Source organism: Lipotes vexillifer, unplaced genomic scaffold (assembly GCF_000442215.2).
Source record: "Lipotes vexillifer unplaced genomic scaffold, Lipotes_vexillifer_v1.1 scaffold152, whole genome shotgun sequence".
Lineage (NCBI taxonomy): Eukaryota > Metazoa > Chordata > Mammalia > Artiodactyla > Lipotidae > Lipotes > Lipotes vexillifer.
The window spans coordinates 402,532-423,530 of NW_006795886.1; the positions used below are offsets into that span (position 1 = coordinate 402,532).

General features: G+C 43.7%; 2 protein-coding genes across 3 annotated transcripts in view; both read left to right on the forward strand.

The window, feature by feature from the left end:
- The window catches only part of BTK (Bruton tyrosine kinase), a 28,418-nt gene extending 11,659 nt beyond the window's left edge, over positions 1-16,759 (forward strand). The window contains exons 5-19 of one of the 2 annotated variants that reach the window (XM_007467953.1): positions 1,166-1,247; positions 6,302-6,430; positions 6,745-6,812; positions 7,659-7,846; positions 8,265-8,327; positions 8,919-8,973; positions 9,264-9,343; positions 9,523-9,650; positions 10,470-10,544; positions 11,042-11,213; positions 11,717-11,933; positions 12,990-13,054; positions 13,665-13,783; positions 14,290-14,447; positions 16,254-16,759. In XM_007467953.1, coding sequence (XP_007468015.1) covers positions 1,166-1,247; positions 6,302-6,430; positions 6,745-6,812; positions 7,659-7,846; positions 8,265-8,327; positions 8,919-8,973; positions 9,264-9,343; positions 9,523-9,650; positions 10,470-10,544; positions 11,042-11,213; positions 11,717-11,933; positions 12,990-13,054; positions 13,665-13,783; positions 14,290-14,447; positions 16,254-16,325 — 1,671 coding nt within the window. In that variant the 3' untranslated portion in view covers positions 16,326-16,759. The remainder of the gene's footprint in view (positions 1-1,165; positions 1,248-6,301; positions 6,431-6,744; positions 6,813-7,658; positions 7,847-8,264; positions 8,328-8,918; positions 8,974-9,263; positions 9,344-9,522; positions 9,651-10,469; positions 10,545-11,041; positions 11,214-11,716; positions 11,934-12,989; positions 13,055-13,664; positions 13,784-14,289; positions 14,448-16,253) is intronic. The other variant, XM_007467954.1, reaches the window with a different exon arrangement.
- A 712-nt stretch (positions 16,760-17,471) lies between these two features.
- Positions 17,472-20,175, forward strand: TIMM8A (translocase of inner mitochondrial membrane 8A). Its single transcript, XM_007467955.1, has 2 exons — positions 17,472-17,664; positions 19,110-20,175. Exons 1-2 carry the CDS (start codon positions 17,533-17,535, stop codon positions 19,269-19,271), a joined length of 294 nt encoding a protein of 97 aa, XP_007468017.1. The 5' UTR covers positions 17,472-17,532; the 3' UTR covers positions 19,272-20,175.
- Positions 20,176-20,999: the final 824 nt, after the last annotated feature.

Sequence of the window (20,999 nt, forward strand, 5' to 3'; positions counted from 1 at the left end):
TAGGGAAGGCTTATTAGACTTACATATAAACTTAAATTCTATTCTAGTCTGGAATAACTGAAGAGCCACATAGACATCTGTTTGGTAGATGCAATGTAAGCCATAAAAGAGAGCAAGAGCTTCAGATTCAATCTCTGATTTGGTTTGCTTATGTCCTGAGAACTCTGAGGCCACATGTCATGAATATAGCAGCCTCTGCAACAGTGAAAGCCAGAAAAGGAAGTGGAAACTCTCAGGGGAGGGGGCTTTCTGTCATGGATTTATGAGCACAGCAAGACTAACAAGCAAAAAGAAAAATGTAAAAGGATCTTGTTCATGTCCCTGACTGTAACAAAGTTTACAAAATCTGTGAAGGAGGGGTGTTTTAGACACAGTTTTTACTACCACTGTCTTTCAATAAGTTGATGCTTGACTGGGCTAGTGGATACTGGTAAATAGCAGATAATTCAAAATTAATTTACATTTGACTTTAGAATCCACTGTGATGTCTATCAAGTCTGTAAGGGTTGGAACCACATCTTATATGTTTTGTACATCTCAAAAACACCTAGCACAATGCCTTGTACATGTGTGGTGTTCAAAAAATACTGACTGATTTGATAACAATGCTTAATATATATTTCACTCTTTTGAAGTAGGTATGTAGTTCCAAACTTGGTTTATTTGGGCTAATATTGGCAAGGGGAGGCCACTAGGCAGTGGGGAGAAAATCATCCAAGAGTTAAAAATTTGCTCCATATTGACGAAGTGTATAATCCACATGTACTAATCAAGATTTGTTACATAAATCATTACTTCAATTATCTTCTATACAAACTCAAGGTTTAATAAGATCATAAAATATCCTTCATTGGATAAACAAAAATCTTGACTCCACCAAGGGCTGAAGATTATGAACTAAGTTTGCACACAAATTGAAATACAAGTCAAGAGGACACAGGTGTATTCACAAAGCAAAGAGTTTCTAAGTCCTACATCCCTGGATATGAATTGTTCAGGAATTCTTCAGATGGTTCACATAACCCCAGCTCCACTGCTCACTGAAGACCCTGCCTTTTTTTTGTTTTCCAGTATCATTATACAAAGTTGTAGCTTAAGATTAGTTCCTTCAAGGTCTTTTTATTTTCTGACTCCTAACTGCTGAAGTCTGTGTCCATTGCCCCAGGTTGTATATGATGAAGGGCCTCTCTATGTCTTCTCCCCAACTGAAGAACTGAGGAAGCGTTGGATTCACCAGCTCAAAAATGGTGAGAATTATTTGGGAAATAAACTAGTTTCCAAAGAAAGAAGGAAACGAAGGAAGGAGGAAGGAAAGAGAAAAGTTGGGAGAGAGGGAGGAAAAAGAGAAAGGAGAGAGAAAGAAAAGAGAAAGAAAGAAAGAAAGAGAAAGAAAAAGGAAAGAAAGAAGGAAAGAAAAAGGGAACAGGGAGGGAAGGAGAGAAGAAGAAAGGGAGAGAGGAAAAAAGAATGGATGGAAGAAGGGAGGTGAAAGAAAGAAGAAAGAGAGGGAGAAGGGAAGGAGGGAGAGAGAGAAGGGAGGAGAGAGAGAGAATGGGGGGAGAAATATTGCATTTTCTTCAATATTAATGATACAATTGAGTTCAATATTCCATCATATGAATAAAAGATCACATGCTAGACTAAGAGTTTCAACTCAGTTCTACCACTGTCTCTCTAATGCAATTTTGTAATTGTAGGCCCTTCCATTTCCCTATTTATAAAAGAGGTCCCATTCTTTACACCAATTACAAGGGGGGTATGGTGTGGCATTCAATGGTTATTTCAATATTTTGAATCCTAGGTATGAAATATCTAGTTCCAAAAAAATTAAATACATGATTATGAGAGTGCTTGGGGTCAGAGTAAAGAACCTGGTTCCAAGTCCTCTTCTACCACTAATAAGCTGGGTGACCTCTGGCAAGTAGGCCAACAAGCTTCTTTGAGGCTCAGGTTTTTCTTCTGAAAGAGGAATAATAATGGTGCCTACAGTACCTACTTCCAGGGTTGTCCTAAGGATCAAATGAGGTAAGGTATGTGAAAGCACATGGAAAACTGTAAAGCACTGTACAAGAAAGCACTGTACATCTTTTCATTGTGGATAAATATTTTCCAAGGAACTATTTCATGTTCCTTGCTTTGTGAGGACCTCAACTTGAATATAGTTCAGTATTTCACACAGACCATACAGTGTGCTCAGATAAACTTGACTGTAAATGCTTACAGCACAGGATGCATGCGCACATATTTGTGTGTATATATAGCCACATGTCAAGTGACTGAGAGATTAACTGGTTGAGTTGACATCAGGAAAGGCTGCCTAGAGAAACAGGAAGGATGGCAGACTGATAATGGCATGGTTGGGTTATTGCATGACAGCCCTTTGTCTTAATAAACATTTAGACTCTGACATGCAGTGGCTGACTACACCAGCTTTGTTCACTCCCTTGAATGTAAGTCTGGCTAACATAAAAATCATCAAATCTTTCAAGCTGAAAGAGTAGAGGAGAAATAAAGAGAAGTGTCATTTACTTAGTTCTTTCTATGTGCCAGACACCAAGCTAGACACCTTGTATTTATTATCTCATTTAATTCTTACAGCAACCTTGGGCTAAAAACAGCAACTAACACTTAATGAGCACTAACTCTGTACCAGGCTCTGTGCCAAGTGCTTCAAACGGACTAGCACATTTAATCCTCACAATAAGCTTATTAAGTATGTATTATTCCCCTATTTACAGATGAGGGAACTGAAGCTCAAAGAGGTTAAGTAAGTTGCTCAAGGGCACATAGCTAGTGAGTGGTGGAGCCTGGGTTCTTACTACACCTCTAGGTCTCTTTGACTCCAAAGCCTAAACTCATTGCATATTTTTGTGCTGCTTGGTTCTCAAGCCCAGAAACTGCACCTGTAGTTGGCTGCAAGATATTTTAGAGTAAGGCCATGTGAAGATTACAAATAGGTGATGTCTTGCACCACACAGTTCAGTTCTTGACACGTTTTGAAGTAAGAGGTTGGCTTTAGCCCTGGGGGTACAAAATGAGCAAACACTTCAGTAATGCTTATTATGATCCAGGATCTTCTCTAAATTCTTTACATATATTAACTCATTTCTTCTTCATATCAACCATATGAGGCAGTTATTTTCACCATCCCCATTTTAGAGATGAGAAAACAGAGGTATAGAGAGGTTAAATAACTGGCCCAAAGGCACTCAGTTAGTAAGTGGCAGGGTCAGGCTTTGAACTCAGGCTCTAGAGTCTGTGCTCTAAATCAAGATGCTACTTCCAAGGCAGAGAAATATACGCAGAGCTCTAGAGGGCATATATATTTGTACTTCTTTGGTTCTCTCCACTGTGCCTCATAAATTGCCGTGCACACAGAAAGGGACCAACAAATAGGTGTGTTAATTGATTATTCTGCAAGAGTAAACAACTACCACCAACTTGGGATCCACATTGACGGACAGCTAGGATTTAGTTTGGAAATAGGGGAAGGTGGGACATACTAGCTGAGGGAGAAACAGTTGTAGGTTAGCCCAACAAATATTTATTGAGTGCCCACTCTAGTGATAAGTTATCCCACTCTGAGGTAAAATGCACCAATTGGAAATCACTAACATGGAAAGGGGACCTCATGGTATACTGGCTACCTCTGTAGTGGTACTGGCTGTGAAGAGGCATGGGGGAGCCTTCTGAGGTGCTAGATCTGAGTGGTGGTTAAATGGTTGTACACAAATGTGGTTAGCTGGATATCTTAGATTGTACATTTTATTATATGTAAGTTATACTTCAATTTAAAAAGTAGGGCCTCAGGTACCTCATATTGAGCTGCCATCTTTTTTCAGTGGTACTTTCCATGCAAAGTTTATATTCCTGAGGACTTAGACCTGGGCTCTCTCCTTCCACTTCCTTGAACATGGCAGTGGGCACTTTAATGTTACAGCAGCACAGATATTTGTCTACATTCACTCTAGACTCTTCATTTGGTCAAGCTCAATAGAGCCTATCCTAACTGCAGCTTCAAAAATAAGCAAATGACCTGACCTCACCAAAATGAATGCAAGAGTGGCATTGGTGAAACTCCAATGACATATGTGAGGAGTAATCATTCATTCATTCCCCAAACAGAATTTTAGCCATTATCCTGAATAAAATGAATATGAGAGATCAACCCATCAAGTACTTGGAATGTGCATCAACCATTAGTGCTTCCCAGATAGGGCTGGCCCCATGCATTGGTGAAGTAAAGCAGTTTTCTCCTAGTCCTCCCACTAGGACGCTGTCATAGTCAGCTTGGGCTACCATAACAAAACATCATAGACCAGGTGACTTAAACAACAAACATTTATTTCTCACAGTTCTGGAAGCTGGGGAGTCCAAGATCAAGGTGTTGGCCAATTTAGTTCCTGGTGAGAACTCTACCTGGCTTGCAGACCGGTCACTTTCTCACTGTGTTCTCACATGGCAGAGAGAAAGAATTTCTCTCCAGTCTCTTCTTCTAAGGGCACTAATCCCATCATGAGGGCTCCACTCTCATGACCTAATTACCTCCCTAAGGCCCCACTTCCTAATATTGCACCGCGGGGGCTTCATTATATGAATTTTGGAGGACACAAACATTCAGTTTGTAACAGACACTCTGATTTTGCAATTCTCTCCTAAGTAGCTGGAAATACCAGCGCTGTGTTAACCAACAAAAGAAGGGGTGCCATCTTCGAGGGACCTTTTAATTATTTGGGAATGTAGGGTGGGTTCATGAGTGCGCTGGAGGTAGGGGGGCAGGAAGCCCTATAGCCTCTCATTAGCATATTAGCATAGCTTAATTTATCAGAGCAGCTAGTTGTTGATTAAGAATTTTTGAAATGTCTACTGGTGCCCAAGCCTGCACCCAAGAATCTTCAAATCCCTGGGTGATGGTAGTGGCATGGGGGGAAGGGCAGAGGGTGGGAGCAATGAGTTCTGGCTGGGAGGAGTACCTGGAACATTGTTCAGAATTGCCAGTGCCTGGTAATAATAAAAGTCAGACAGACTTTTGCTTGGTTTTATTATTTTAAAGTTCTCTACAGACGACGTAGCCACCTATAGCCGGCACCCCATCTGAACAGCTCCCACTGCCCTGCATTTGGTGCAATGGTGAAGGGGTATGCTGAAAAAGTGAGGGTGGGCAGGATAGACTGGTTAGAAGCCTTCAAATCCATGTTTAGAAAAGCATCAAGATAGCACTTTAAAAAAAAGATGGCACTTTTTGTTCATTTGCCTATAAAATGCATCTGGCCACCAGTAGCTTCTAGGCCTCCCCCAAGGTCTTAAGTGAGTGGAGTGTGACTAGCAAGCTCTTAAGGACTTAAGTTGGTCTCTACAGAGGAAGGTTTTATTTTGTTTTTGTTTTTATCTTTTAAAAAAAGTTATGCAGAGCTTCTTTTTAGCATCAAATGCTGAAATGTGTATGTCCTCAAATATGCATATTCTTAGACCAGTCTAGGTCTTTGCCCCAGTGCTAGCTATTGTCAATTATTTCATTTGTCTTTGCTTTTCTGTTAACTGGCAACATGATCCCAGGATGACTTGTCTAATTGACCGCCGGTTGAGATTCTTGCAATGCCACAGTATTAAAAACTGTAAAACTAATTCCTCTTATCTGCAAATCTCTCATTCTGAGAGATGAGGCCTCACAACCCTGTGAGGGAAATGGAACTGCTGTGTTTGTCTCCCACAATGAGCTCAACCTACCTCAGTGGCCCTAGGAAGACTGAACTGTTTATTCTAGAGGCAGAATCACCTTCATTTGATCCTGAGCTCTGCTCTGTTAACTGTTCTATGAACACAGAAAGCATGAGGCAGAAGTTCTCACAAAGACAAATATCTCTAAAAGATCACTCCAGGAGCTGGGACATTGGTATATTGAGAGCCGGAGTGAAAGTCTGGCTTGTCATGTTGTTTCCCTTATCTGGAAAAGACCACCATAGTCAACACTTGCCTTACAGGAAGATTGTAATGGCTACTGGAAAAACGTAGATAACATATTTTTGTTCTGGGGCTCTGGAGAATCAGATATTCTTATCACTTTGGTCACCGGTTGGGAGATAGTCATCATAACAGACCACTGAAGAGAACTGCACAGGAACTCTCTGGGGCCAAGCATGTGAGCCAACTGGTCCTGTGTCTGCTTCCCTTCAGGGTGGCTGAGGCAGGGGCAGTTGTTTGAAGCTCACTACTAAACTCAAGGAGGAAAACATGCCTATGGTGGCTTCTCCCACATGTCAGATGTGACCTCTTTCTCTCTCTCTCTTCTCTCCTGTTACAGTAATCCGGTACAACAGTGATCTGGTACAGAAATACCACCCTTGCTTCTGGATTGATGGGCAGTATCTCTGCTGCTCTCAGACAGCCAAAAATGCTATGGGCTGCCAAATTTTGGAGAACAGGAATGGAAGTAAGAGATCTGATCAATATAATTTCTCCCTCCTTTGACTATCCATCACTTTCTCAGGGCTCTATCAAACCCAGGTTTGTACATTTTGGCCAGTGCACAAAGGAGGGTGGGAGAGGAGATTAGTGGGGGCCAAAATTCAGCTGGTGCTCTGCTCTTCCAGCTGGGTGACCTAGCATTGGGCTGTATCATTCCGGACTTTTCCTAACTTACGTAATGTCAATGAGTACAAGAGTAAATTTCCTGACCAAACCTGTCCTTGGGCCCTTTCTGAAGATGCACTCTGTATCTATCGTCACTGGTTTCTCACTTTGCAGGCTTAAAACCTGGGAGTTCGCACAGAAAGACAAAAAAGCCTCTTCCTCCCACGCCTGAGGAGGACCAGGTATACAGGGAAATTGGGTGCTGCTACTGTTTAAATTGAAACTTACAATCACACCCTGAAAACAGACCAAAGTCTTAGAATTCTCCCTGGGATTTGGCAGTGTAAATTGGTATTCTTGCTGAGACAGGGGCTTTGTGCTTCTAATTAGGACTTCCTCTTCAGTGGATAGATAGAGGGCTAGTAGGAAGCTCTTGGCAACCATTTAATTAAATCACCTGTTTAAAACAAAACAAAGCCTGATTTTTTTAAATGAAAAATATTTTCAAACATAAAGCTGAAAATTTTTAACAGTGAATATCCATATACCCAACATCTTGATTTTATCACTATTATATTACTTTAAAACTTGATTTGGGGGGTTATTTTTTGAGGTCTAGAAAGCCCTTTCTCATATACTGTAAGTAAGCAAGGCAGGAATTATTATACTCATTTTACAAACTAAGAAAAGAAGATTCAGAGCCACTTAGTAGGTCCATGTACTAGTTTAGTGCCAAGAAGCCTTCCCGATTATGGCTGTACATGGTTTTTGTCCAGAAAGTTTAAAAATACTGATGCTTGGGTCCAGCCCTCAGAGGTTTTGACATAATTGGTCTTTGAAACTGCTTAGGTGTCAGCATTATTAACCACCTGCTAGATGGTTCTGATGTGCATTCCAGGCTGAGAGCTCCTGCATGGGTGCTTAAAACTGGTTGTTGAATGAATGCTGTATAAACCTTTTATTTTGCCTGATTTGGGTTAGAACAGTGTCTCCAGTAAGCCAGAGAGTTGGGGAAGAACAGGAGAGTGCTTCATATCTAGCCAACATCTAGCCAACCCCACCCCTACTTTTTCCTCTTAACAACACAGATCTTAAAAAAGCCACTGCCCCCTGAGCCAACAGCAGCACCTGTCTCCACAAGTGAGCTGAAAAAAGTTGTAGCCCTTTATGACTACATGCCAATGAATGCAAATGATCTACAGCTGCGGAAGGGCGACGAGTATTTTATCCTGGAGGAGAGCAACTTACCCTGGTGGCGAGCCCAGGATAAAAATGGGTGAGTCCATGCCTGCCCTTCCTGAGCCTTGTGCCCACCTACTCTGTACACACGCAAAATCCTGCAGCATAATTCCCCTACTCAGTATCCTGATCAGAAATTGTTCTTCCCACACCAAAAGGAATATGCTCTCCCTCCAAGTACTTCTCAGAGGGCAGCTCTACACGTGGCTACCTCTCTGAGCCTGTAGAGTCTGGCCCACATGTTGTTGAGCACATGTAATCAATGCCGCATGTGCAGAAGCTACACACTTCACTGGCCTAGCCATGCATTGGCAACATGATTCTCTTTGAGGGAGGGGCATTTTATATACCTCCATTCGAGATTGGTTCTGAGCCCAAGGATACAGGGCATCCAAATCTGTCTCTCACCCAGGATGGGAAGTGCTGGATGATCTATCACGTTGTCTCCTCTACAGGCAGGAAGGCTACATCCCTAGTAACTATGTAACCGAGGCAGAGGACTCCATAGAAATGTATGAGTGAGTATGCTTATGTTCCTAGCGCACAATCTTCCCAGAGGAACTAAATATAGTATAAACTATTTTTATACTTTCAACAAAATTTTGATTTCAAGATACCTATTAAAATCAGTGTCAACTGGGTCAAATGATGCCACTCAAGTTAGGGCCTCTGTCTTACCCTCATCCCAAACACGCTGTTGATGAAAGCTGGAGAGGTCACCACAACCCCTCCTCCCCCCAAATCCAGAAGAACCACGCTAAGACAACCTGATGGGAAACATTTGAAAAGGTGAACATGGCAAACTTCTGTGGATATGCTTTCTCCCTAATCATGGAAGTGGGTTGTCCTTGAAGGCCCTGTCCCTGATCCCTTCCCTGCAACCTTCTGCCACCTGCCTTTGCCCTCTACTCTCCATTTCCATGATTCTTCAGTGCCAAGCACGCTTTGGGAAAGGGATGTAGTACGCTACGCACATGATAAGACACTCAGTAAATAGAGGTTGAGTGAATTGACTGACTCACTGGCATGGATGAGCCACAGATAGCACTCTAATCTCTGAGCCACTTACACCATGGCCTAGGAGCCACACAAGCACTCTCTCTGTACAGGTGGTATTCCAAACACATGACTCGGAGTCAAGCTGAGCAACTGCTAAAGCAAGAGGTAAGTATGTGACCACAAGCAAATGGCATTCTCCTTGCACAGCAAGCAAGTATCCTGAATTGCGGGCTTGCTGCTGTCCGCCATCTCCAGGCAAAGCAGTGTCAACACTGTCATTTTATGGGGTCCCAATTATACTTTTCACTGTCAAAAGCAATGAGGCTGCAGCTCAAACATGGAACTTGGCAGTGAAATCAAGCCTTCTATAATATTTTCTCTCGGGTTTGGGCAGGTGGGATGCAGGTGTGAGCACCACTTCCTCCTGACGGTCAGCTTCTTTTTCATCGTTTCAGGGGAAAGAAGGAGGCTTCATTGTTAGAGACTCCAGCAAAGCTGGAAAATATACGGTGTCTGTGTTTGCCAAATCTACAGGGTAAGTGTTACTGTTTCAAGGCCCTGGGGACAAAGGACAGGGGTGCCCAACCAACAGTTCCTTAATGAAGTGCTCCTCTCACATCCTCTGTCACTTAAACTCAAAACTCATCTCACTTCACTTCTTGGGCCCTTTGGACCCTTGTTCCCAAGTTGCTGACTCAGCATCCACTTCCTCAGGGAACCTCAAGGGGTGATACGCCATTATGTTGTGTGTTCCACACCTCAGAGCCAGTATTACCTGGCTGAGAAGCACCTTTTCAGCACCATCCCTGAGCTCATTAACTACCATCAGCATAACTCTGCAGGTAAGTACCAGGGGAACCAGAGGAGAAGGGTGTGACAAGTACCAGAAGAAGCAATTTAGGACAAGGTGGTTAGGGGAAGAATAAGCCTCACAGGGTAATGGGAATTAGCTGTGAAAATAAACCCCTGTGATCCTGGGTCTAGGTCAAGTGAAGAGGTGGTCAAAGGCAGACCTTATGCCCAGTAGGGACTGACTTCTTATTTGGTGATTGATGCTCAGTGCTAAGGAAAGACATAAAGGAGACTGGTAATTAATCAATCAGCAATATTCATTGTGTTCCTGGTGTGTACTCAGGCAATTTTCTTGTTACTAGAGAACACATGAAAACTATTAGTTGAAGTCCTTGCCCTCAAAGGACATACAGGCTCAAAAACATCAGAAAAGAGTTTCTAAGCAGCGTAGACATTCTAAAAACTGGGAGATTGGTGAGAGCACGAATACATGGGGAAAACTTCATCAAGAAGGCTTGCTGCTGTCCACCATGTCCAGGCAAGGCAGTATCAAGGCTGTCATTTTATGTGGTCCCAATTACACTTTTCAGTATCAAAAGCAGAAGTAGGATGTGAGTTAAGGCTAGGCTGGGAGGTGGGGATATATTTAGCTGGGGTGTATATTTCAGTTAGCATTCTCTCTTTCTTGTCCCTGAAAAACATCTGTAAGAGGAGAAACTTCCAGAAAAATTCGGGTTGATGGAGATCTTCTGGGATTCAAAATGTACTAGAAAGATGAACACTGGAAGCGTGAGGCTTTAAGTGAGGGTGTGTGAGGCATCTCACCCCCCGCTCCGCACCAGCAGCATGACTCTCTTTGTATGTTTCAGGACTCATATCTAGGCTCAAATATCCAGTGTCTCAACAAAACAAGAATGCGCCTTCCACTGCAGGCCTGGGCTATGGTAACTGACTATTTCTCTAGGGTAGGGTGGACCGGCCAGTTGGAAGGACTACGTCTGGCAGACGCAACCAGACCTTGCCTCTCAATCATCCTTGCAGCACACTGTTCTATCCCAGCTGCTGCAAGGAAGATTAAGACGTAGCCAGACCAAAGTTATCTAATGATTTTCCTCCCTCTGGTGGCTCCTACTGGGACTGCAAAAACATAGATTCATAAAGGGATTTATTTTTTAATTGTGGGAAAAAAATCATAAAGGGATTTTAAGAAGATGTCTAATTTATCTTCTTGCTTTATGCCTGACTTGTACCTAAACTCCCAGACTCCTCCAATCAGTAATCCCCTGTCCCTGGGATTTACCTGAGCAAAGATGGATTAGTACCCCTGAGAATTTCCCTTTTACTGCTTGTCTATTTCTACCCGCAGTAGGGATTCTTATCTATTGTAGAAATTATACATATATGACTCCCAAATAATCACATCAAGGCTTCATTGTTATAGGATCATGGGAAATCGATCCAAAGGACCTGACCTTCTTGAAGGAGCTGGGGACTGGACAATTTGGAGTAGTGAAGTATGGGAAATGGAGGGGCCAGTATGACGTGGCCGTCAAGATGATCAAAGAAGGCTCCATGTCTGAGGATGAGTTCATTGAAGAAGCCAAAGTCATGATGTGAGTTACAGTCCAAACACAACTCTCCATCCAGTCTAGGAATTACCAGGATGGTTCCCACTGGGTTTTAAGGTGATTTATAGTAAGAGAGATTTAGGACTATGGCCTGAGGTCAAACTTTGATTGGTGGGAGTAACTGCTAAGGTAGTCATTTCTCTTAGATATTGGTGGAGAGTAGTACTGATCATAGGCGTGTACCATCTCAGTAGCATTTGGGGGTCAATGTAGAAAATGAGACTTTCAAAAGGAAGACATTCTGATGTAGCCTTAGTGTTCATTCAGCCCTGGGCTTGTTTCCTGTTCTATTAATGGACTCCAAATCCTGGGTCACCCTCATATATTAGGCACTTCTGGAGTTTAGGGTAGGAAGGAGGAGCATCAACTTGTTATTTTGGTCCCTCATCTGACACTCTACTCCCAGGCCAACTCCTTTCCTCCTCAGCTCCTTTCTGAATAGTATTCAGAGCCAGAAAGGGAGGACTGGTTCATTGCCTTTCCTGTAGGAATCTGTCCCATGAGAAACTGGTGCAGTTGTACGGCGTCTGCACTAAACAGCGCCCCATCTTCATCATCACTGAGTACATGGCCAATGGCTGCCTCCTGAACTACCTGAGGGAGATGCGCCACCGCTTCCAGACTCAGCAGCTGCTGGAGATGTGCAAGGATGTCTGTGAAGCCATGGAATACCTGGAGTCAAAGCAGTTCCTCCATCGAGATCTGGTAGGACCTCAGAAGGATTGGCCTGCGTCCGAGGGCTGAGGGGGTGGAAGTAGCAAAGGAAGACCTATCACACATGGCTGAGGAGGGTGGCTGGAGCCATCATTTCAGTTTTATCTAGAAAACACTATAAGTTTGGTGAGCCTCTTCCCCAGTGGTCAGCCAGTCAAAGATCTCCGGCCTCAACACCACAGGTTCTGCCATGGTGGGAGCTAGAGCACTCACTCCCAGCCCCCTACCATGACAAGGAAATGGTGGGTCCTTCAGGGGCAAAAGGGCAGCCCTGCTTCCTGATGGGACTGCTCTTAGCACAGAAGCATCATTTTGGTTATATCAGAGTCACAAACTGGGGGTCTGTTGGTACATTTGTTTTTTTTTTAAATGTTATATATTAGTTAGCAAACACTTAAAAACATTTCACATTAAATAACTGAATTTCCAGCTTCTCTTGAAAATCTAGACCATCTTGTAACACCAGGCCCACATTCTCATAGGCCATGCTAACAGTTGGCTGGAGCTGACACCTATGAAAATGTGGGCCTGGTGTTACAATATGGTCTAGCTGATTACAGGAAAGTGGCTGGCCTCCTTTAGACCAGACACTTTCCTGACACCTCCACCCCCCCACTTCACTCTGTCACTTCATCTGCCTGGCCTCTGGAGGCATCCGAGTTTGGGCCCCTGTTTATTTCAGCCAGGCCAAGGCTCAAATCGCCTTAGTCCCACTGGTAGAAAAGCAGAAAACAAAACACACTTGCCTTCTGTTCTCCCTTAACTCTCTCAGCATTTCAATGCAGGAAGGGTTGTCGTGGAATTGCCAACGTGAGTGAAATCATTCTGCAAGTCCTCAGTGCTTTACTTATGACTATGGGGGTTGCTCTATATGTGGTGGAAGTGCATCAAAATTTCTCAGTGGCATCAACTGACTCCTGTTAGGTGGGAAGGTGTCTCTATGTGAAGATGAGGCTTCCCTGGCTTCACTCCTCTGGTGGGCAGAAGTTTTGTGCCTTTAACCTGTGTGCCAGGGACAGAGTCTCACTGGTATGTGTTGCACTGCAGGCGGCCCGAAACTGTTTGGTAAACGATCAAGGAGTTGTTAAAGTATCTGACTTCGGCCTGTCCAGGTGAGTGTGCCTTTTTCATTTTTCCCTCTAAAAGTAAAAATGGCACAGTACAAACATGAGGTGACACTGTAATTTTTAATCCTCTCCCTTTTCCCCCTAATTCTAGTCTTTTCCACCATCTTTCTATACCTTTTCTTTCTCTGAATGGTTTAAGTCACTTTCCACCTCTTGTTTTATTGTTATATCCCTCTCTTCTCCTTTCTCCTTTGCTCTTTTTTTAAAAGCTAATTTCTCCAATACTTTATGTTGCTCTGTTAATCCTGTTGACTTTACTCCATGTCTCATTCTTTCCTAATCAGTCTAATTCCCACTGACAACTGCAGAATAGAAGGAAGGGAAGGATGAGAAAAGAGAAAGGAAAGAAGGCTAGAGAAGAGGAAGGGAGTACCTATTAGATCTTATTTCACTTCATCCTTGCTGTAGCCATATTGTCAACCAGGAAAGCTAAATCGGATATGAAAACAGGAATCTGTTAGAAATAACATTTGTAAAAGACACTGGTTGGCCTGTAGGCATATATCTGTGCAACTCTTGTGGCTGTGCCAAGAAAATTTAAGCAAATATCAAGCTCTCCAAATTCTAACAGTAACAAGTCCTGAATCCTTTGCAGGTATGTTCTGGATGATGAATACACAAGCTCAGTAGGCTCCAAATTTCCAGTCCGGTGGTCTCCACCAGAAGTTCTTATGTATAGCAAGTTCAGCAGCAAATCTGACATTTGGGCTTTTGGTGAGTGGATAGGATCACATGGATTATACAGCTCAAAGGAAAAGGAACGCAGTGGGGGAAATTCACACTCTGTAACATGCACAGAGAGACTTCTTTGTTCTTGCTTTCATTCATCTAATTCTTAGGGAGTCAGGCACCACAGTGGTTTCTGGGGATTAAAAACAGTAAACTAGACACGATCCCTGCCTTCTTAGAACTTAGAATATACTGAGGGAAACAAATAATTCATTCAGTATGCCACAGCTTCTGAATACTGATTATGTACCAGGGACTCTGCCAGACCCTATAGCTATAAAGACAAGTAAGATGCTGTCTCTCTCCTAAAGGACTAATAGTCAAGGGCAACCCTGATAACCCTCCAGTGTACTCAGTACTATAGCAGAAGTTTGAACAAAATGAAAAAAAGCACAGAGGGGGGAACAAGATGAATGTAATGTTTGAGGTTGATTTAGGAAGACTAGGATCCCTACTACCCAGAAACAACACATTTTTTTTTCATTTTCTAGGGGTGCTGATGTGGGAAATTTACTCTCTGGGGAAGATGCCATATGAAAGATTTACTAACAGTGAAACAGCTGAACACATTGCCCAAGGCCTACGTCTCTACCGGCCTCATCTCGCTTCAGAGAGGGTATATACCATAATGTACAGCTGCTGGCATGAGGTAAGTGTTTTATTGGGACCTCAAATTATTTCCTTGAACCTACTTTCCCATTTAGCTGGCCAAGCACCCCGGCCCCACTCTCCCGGACCACATAGCAGCTAGGCACAGACAGACAGCTGTGCACATTCTTGGATCCTGGCCTACATCCCAATCCTTTCATGGCCAGAAGTTTTTCCAGGCCCATTCCAATTCTCACTAGAGCATCATTAGCAGACCCCAATACCAACTCGGCTTTAGGGAGAGGGGTGTTGTGGGGCCATGTCACCTAGCATAAGCAGGCAGCCAAAGGCACTCAGACAAGTGTATGGACATTAAAAAAGAAAAGTCATTAAAATCTGTGTTCATTCCTTTGGGAGTCATTGGCCCTTTCTTCTACTTTACTAACTGCACACCTTTTCTGGCTGTGGTCCTAAATGAGATTTTTTTAAAAACCCTAAGGCCTGAAAGGAAACTAGAATAGGTAGTGCTCATGTTTTTGTTTTTGTTTTTTTAAATACAGTGCATTACGGGATATGTGGGTAGATGTGGTATTTTGAAAATAAACAGCCTGTCCCACTATTAAAATGCTTTGCTGCTCTCACCTTGGGTTCTTCCAGGGGTGCCTTCTCCACTTTCAGGAGATCCTTGGCAACCTTAATTTGGCAACCTAAATGTCTAGTAGGAAATGAGTGCTCAGCTCTTAGTTCTGCCCCACTAGAAACAGGGAAAGACAGTGTCCAACAAGCATATATGTGAACCTGGAGCCATCTCTGTGGGGTGAAAAGTGGGCATTTGGATCAGAACATGGCTCCTTTCCCTTAACAAATCACTGAGGTCACAAAGAAAGTTTGGAGAAAGGGAAAACCCCTAGGAGCCATTTCCCTTCTCTCTCCCATGCCAAGCAGGATTAAGGGTGACTGACTATGCTCCCTCCCAACTAGGACATCCTCACTCTGCTAGTTAAGTATTTCAGACAGGCACTTTCTCCACAGCCTGTTTAAAGCAGTAGTCATGAAACTGGATTCACATCAGAATCCCTGGGAAACTCTTAAAACTGAAGATGACTGGGCCTTATTTCCAGAGATTCTGATTAGGTATGTCTAGAGTGGGACTTGGGTATGTCTTTTTAAACTTCCCAGGAAATTCTGATACTCAGCTAGGTTTGAGAATCACTGATTCAAAGGAACAAGAAATTGATGACTTTTGGGTTCTGATGGATTGAGACCTTTCTTGCATGAATATGCCCTGAGTCACTAAATCCCTCAGGGGCTTATGGACCAATGGCTATCACAGAGGGCCTTAGTCTGGAGGCCAGACGGTGGTAATAAGAGGTCCCAGGTGCTTAGGATCCCTACCCAGTGATGCAGCCCATGGTCTTGAAATGTTCATTCCTTTGTTAACTTTCGCTACAGGATGGTAGAAACAAGTGTTTGAAACCAAACTAAAAATTATCACAGCTTATAGGATTTCAGCTCTGTCAACCACTTAAACTTCTTTGGTAGCCACTTGAGGTTCCAAAATAAGAATGCATTGGTGCACAATTATGTAATGAATTTTGCCCTTAGTTTTAATCAGTGTTTGTCAGTGGAATTTTCACATTGTCCTCACCACATTAACCGCCCGAGTTACTAAAGATTTAAAGCGCACAAGGACTTTATGGAGCACTTCTATTTCTCCCCCAACCCCTTTTTTTCTTTTGGTAATCCACAGGGTATGCTACTGGGCATATAGCATAAACTTCATAAACATTTGCTGTTTACTCACTGTGCTTCCCTTGAATTTTGGACTCTAGTCCACTATATCACTCTATTTTTTCTTTGGTTTTAGAAAGCAGATGAACGTCCCACCTTCAAAATTCTTCTGAGCAACATTCTAGATGTCATGGATGAAGAATCCTGAGCTCACCAATAAGCTTCCTGGTTCTACTCCTCTACTCCACAAGCCCCAGTTTCACTTTCTGTGAGGAAATCCCAGGCTTACAGGCCCTGGAGCCTTTGTGCTCTTGCTGAATACACAAAGGCCCCTCTCCACATCTAGGAATGCCTTTCTATCTCTTCCCTTGGATAGTACCTTCTGAGCAAAGGCCAAGGAATTATTGTGCCTGGTATTTTCCCCCAGAGAGGAAATTTCCCAAGAGTATTAAAACAGACTGAATTTGGGATGGAAACATTTTTGGGGAGGGAGGGAATGTAAATAGCCTCACAATGGGTCGAACTGCTCTTTGGGTAGGCAATAGAGCTTGCGGGGAGGGAGGCAGAATTTGGCAGGAATAAAATGGTGTCATAAAAATGGGATGGGAGGATGTTTTGATAAAATAAAATTACTGGAAAGCATGAAAGTTTCTTGCTATTTCGATTAATCATGCAGCCTCTCTGAAGCGCCCTATAAAACTGCTGGGTGGCACTCGTCTGTCATATTCCTACTTGGAGAACTCCACAGGATTCTCCGCATTTAACCCCTCTGGCTCTGGGAAAATTCTGCTTCTGAATCAGAGACAGTGATCACAAACCAAAGCACACTGCCTGACACTCAGTAGGCATTAGATACTATTAGAATGAATCTGACAGTTGGAGACAAATTCTGCCAGATCCTCTTTTCCCTACCTCAGGCGGGGTAAACTCCATTAAAGAACTAGAGCCAGGGGCCCAGGACAGCTAAGTGATGGGCCCAGCAGTCCGGGCCGGGCACTAGCTTGGCAGTGGGGAAAGCGCGGGTCAATTTGGAAGTCGGCAGGGGCGGGGCTATTGGGCCGACCAGGAACGGGCCACATGGTCTGAAGTAACTTCCTTTTTTTACCTTCTTTCTTTCTTGTCTTTTTGAAATAAGGTCTCGACAGCGCAACGGCGCTGGGCGACGAGTCCTGAGACCTCAGGGGTCAGGTGTGGCGCCGCCGCGGGGTCGCGCCCGGGAAAGTGCGAGGCGCGCGGGCGGCTGGGAGGAGCGCCCAGAGCGGTGGGCAGGCCCGCGCGTAGGGCCGCGCGCCGGCGCAGTGCGCTCCCCGGGCAGTCCCGGAGGCAGTGGATTGTGGTTCCGGTTCCGCCGCGGAGACACGTGAAGGTCGGTGAGTTGGTGCGGAGTTTGTCTCGGCACGCGTGGCCGCGCTGGGATGGAGTCCTCCTCGTCTTCCTCCGCAGTGGGTTTGGGCTCGGTCGACCCGCAGCTGCAGCATTTCATCGAGGTAGAGACTCAGAAGCAGCGCTTCCAGCAGCTGGTGCACCAGATGACGGAACTTTGTTGGGTGAGGAGCCTGGGGCTGGGACCTGGCCACTGTACCTACTTTCCTGCCCTTGCCTCGCGCAACTCGCCACGACGCCTGGGATTCGGGGAAGGGAGAGGACCCAGCAGCACCCCTTGTTTCCTTAGGTTCCTCAGGTCGAGCCGGAAGGGAAAAAGAGTGACTCCGCTTCTCAGAGGGCTGTCACGCCGGACCTCGGCTTTGTTAGTGCAGAGGATTGGAGATCATGGAAGACTTGTGCCGTTGTCCCAACCAGCACTTTAGGCACCTAAGGTTGAAGCTGCCAGTGCTGGTCACCAAGACTGATGAGAGCCCCAAGTACTGGGATTTCATTTTTGGCACCCTGAGTCCCAGAGAATCAGTGAATCTCCTGTCCCTGCACTCTTCAGAGTTTGCCTTGATTACTCAGTTGCTCTAAGCGTCCCTCGTGAGAAGTGAGTGGCTCTAGCCCACTAACTATAAAAGTGGGGTAATCTCTATCAACATACACACTTTTTTGCCTTCTTGTTGGATTGTTGCGTAATACCAAGCCGTTTCAGGTCTGAAGGTTGAGGAATTGAGTATGCCCAGTGAGGGGACTTTGGCAAAAGGGTAGAAGGCATTTTCAGCTTGGGATCAAAGTGTTCTCTGGCAGCCAAAGAGAGCATAACTGCCTTGCCTTGACATACAAAATTCACAGAATTCAGAGGCCAAGGGTAATTTTCCTTGGAAGTGGAGAGTCTGAGGCTTGTGTACACAACAGAGAATAATGAACGAAATTCATTTGAACCATAAACTTATGGTATTGCTGGACTCTGACCCTTAAAAAATGCTTACTCAACTCCTGTCTGCCTTGAACCAGAGTGCTTTGATTCTTTTAAAAAATCTGATTCATTACATTTGGACCAGCAGGTGGTGTGGTTAAGGACTCCTTTAAGAATCTGAAAGCTGTGGGCCCTTTAGGAAAATTCATGCAATTTTCCATTCATCTTGAGAGAGGATTCAAGAGCCTCTGGCTTACGTAGACGTTACAGAATCTCCAGTCATAGATATTCTTTTTTCCTTTGGTAGGTTTTAGTCTGTCCTAAAGGCATTTAATGCAAGCAGCATTGTAGAGTTCTAACCAAATTTAGCAAAGGGTTAACTTCCCTTGTATTTTGCTACCTATCTTGCTGTGTAACATCTCAGCTCCACCATTTTCTGGCCCCATGACTTAGGACAAAGTATCTCTGTGCCACAACTTCCGTCTTTGTAAAATGAAGATTAATAATAGTATCTATTCCATAGGGTTGTTGTGAGAATTTAATGTAAGGCTGTAGAAAATTGCCACAAAGTAAGCTGCCAAATGTGAACTATTATTAACATATCAGATACTGTTTTTAGGTGAAGTTTTTCCTCTAAGCAACAAGAAGCTCCCCTTCCTTTTTTTGCCAAGTTCCCTTTGTGATTCTGTATCTTGTCCTGAGCAGGAAAAGTGCATGGACAAGCCTGGGCCAAAGTTGGACAGTCGGGCTGAGGCCTGTTTTGTGAACTGCGTTGAGCGCTTCATTGATACAAGCCAATTCATCTTGAATCGACTGGAACAGACCCAGAAATCCAAGCCAGTCTTCTCAGAAAGCCTTTCTGACTGACCTGAGTATTACCTCTTTGGAAAAGGAAGGTAGTTCAAGAAATGAAGAGCAGTTGATGGGATGGTTGAAGAAAAGGCTGTGGGGGGATCGGCTCCCACCTTTGTCACTCTTGGGACATCCTGTCATCTGAGAATGAACAAAGACCAATTTTTGTGTGGGGGGGTGGTTTGAGGGTCAAATGTGTTTGGGGTTGTGTTTTTTAATGCTAATCTTGGGAAAACAATTGACAGATGAATGGAAAACTCTACTAGATGTATATTACTGTATGTGGGACGATGCTTTCCTCATAGTCCCATTAACTGCTTCCTATAATTTTAATAGTGGAACTGCTCTATAATTTGATAGTGGGACCACATAGGTAATAATCTGTTATTTGTGTGGATTCCTTTCAGATTTCTGGAGAGATCGATATACATCTTTGTGTCTCTCAGAAAGGGCAGCAGTGGGGGAAAGAATAATTTGGTACTTGACTGTAGGCCTCCTTATCTAGTGTTTGATTATCAGTGCTGGAAAAAAAATGTATGGAGTATTCATACAGTACATTTCACCTTTCTAGGTTATCTCCCTCCTTTATACTGTGATTCACTTAAATATCTATATGTAAAGTACAGTCTTGAGCTAGTATAGGTAGCCTGAGAGTCTAGAGGCCTTTAGTTAAAGGAATCTAGCCAGCGAACATAATTCTCATACTAAACTGCCACAAGGAACAAGTTAACTTACCCTGTATGTCAGGGTCCAAAAAAATTTAAAGATGTGCCTAAATGAAAAAATAAGTTATAAAGATTTAGGCCAGTCAAAAACTAACAGCAGTTTCAGGTAGAGGTGCATGCCTAATGTAAATCAGCATAGTTTCCATTTACTGCGTTCTTTTAATCACTGAAATAAAAGCTTCTACAAGATTCAAGTCTGATTGAGAAGGCTTTCTATTCTGGTTATCACCTACACCCAGGAGAGATTTGGTGTGGGCTGGCTCCAAGGCTGAAATGTAGCCGGCCTGGGTACCTGTTCTGTGAAAATTATGTCACAGTATTCCAGGGACTGCTGACCTTTTTGTTAGAAAAGAGAACCTAGAGATGAGATGGAGAGGGAAGGAATTCAGTGCTGATGGTTAGTTCCCTGAGTGTAGTAGAAGAGATTATAGTGACTGGATTCCCCTCCTCTTACTTCAGATCCTAGTGGACTGGAGTATAGACCTAAAGTGGAACTACTTGTTGGGAGCCTCTAGTGCAAACCCATGAAAGTTGAGAAATACACATTTCTAGAAGCCTCAAGTCCCTGTTTAACTTCCCACCATGTAGGCACTACAAGGAAATTTTTAAAACGCCTGATGAAAACACAATTCACCAAACATTTAAGTACCTACTCTGCCGGACACTGTTTTTGGTGCCAGGATTTCAGCAGTGCACAGAAACAGTCCCTACCTGTGTGGCGCTTCTGTTTTAGTACGGGGAGACAGGCAACAAATACATCCATATGTCAATATAATGAGTGCCAAGGAGAAGAAGCAGAGTAAGGGTGTCAGGGAATGTTTGTGGGGCATTGTTATTTTAGCTAAAGATGATTGGAGAAGGTCTCTTTGGGGAGGTGGCATTTCAGCAGAGACCTGAAAGAACTAAGTGACCAAGCCATGTAGGTATCTAAAAGAAGAACATTTCAGGTAGGGGTGACACCAAGTCCAAAGGCCCTAAGGTGGAACTGCATGCTGTGACACCAGTGTAGAAGAAAAGT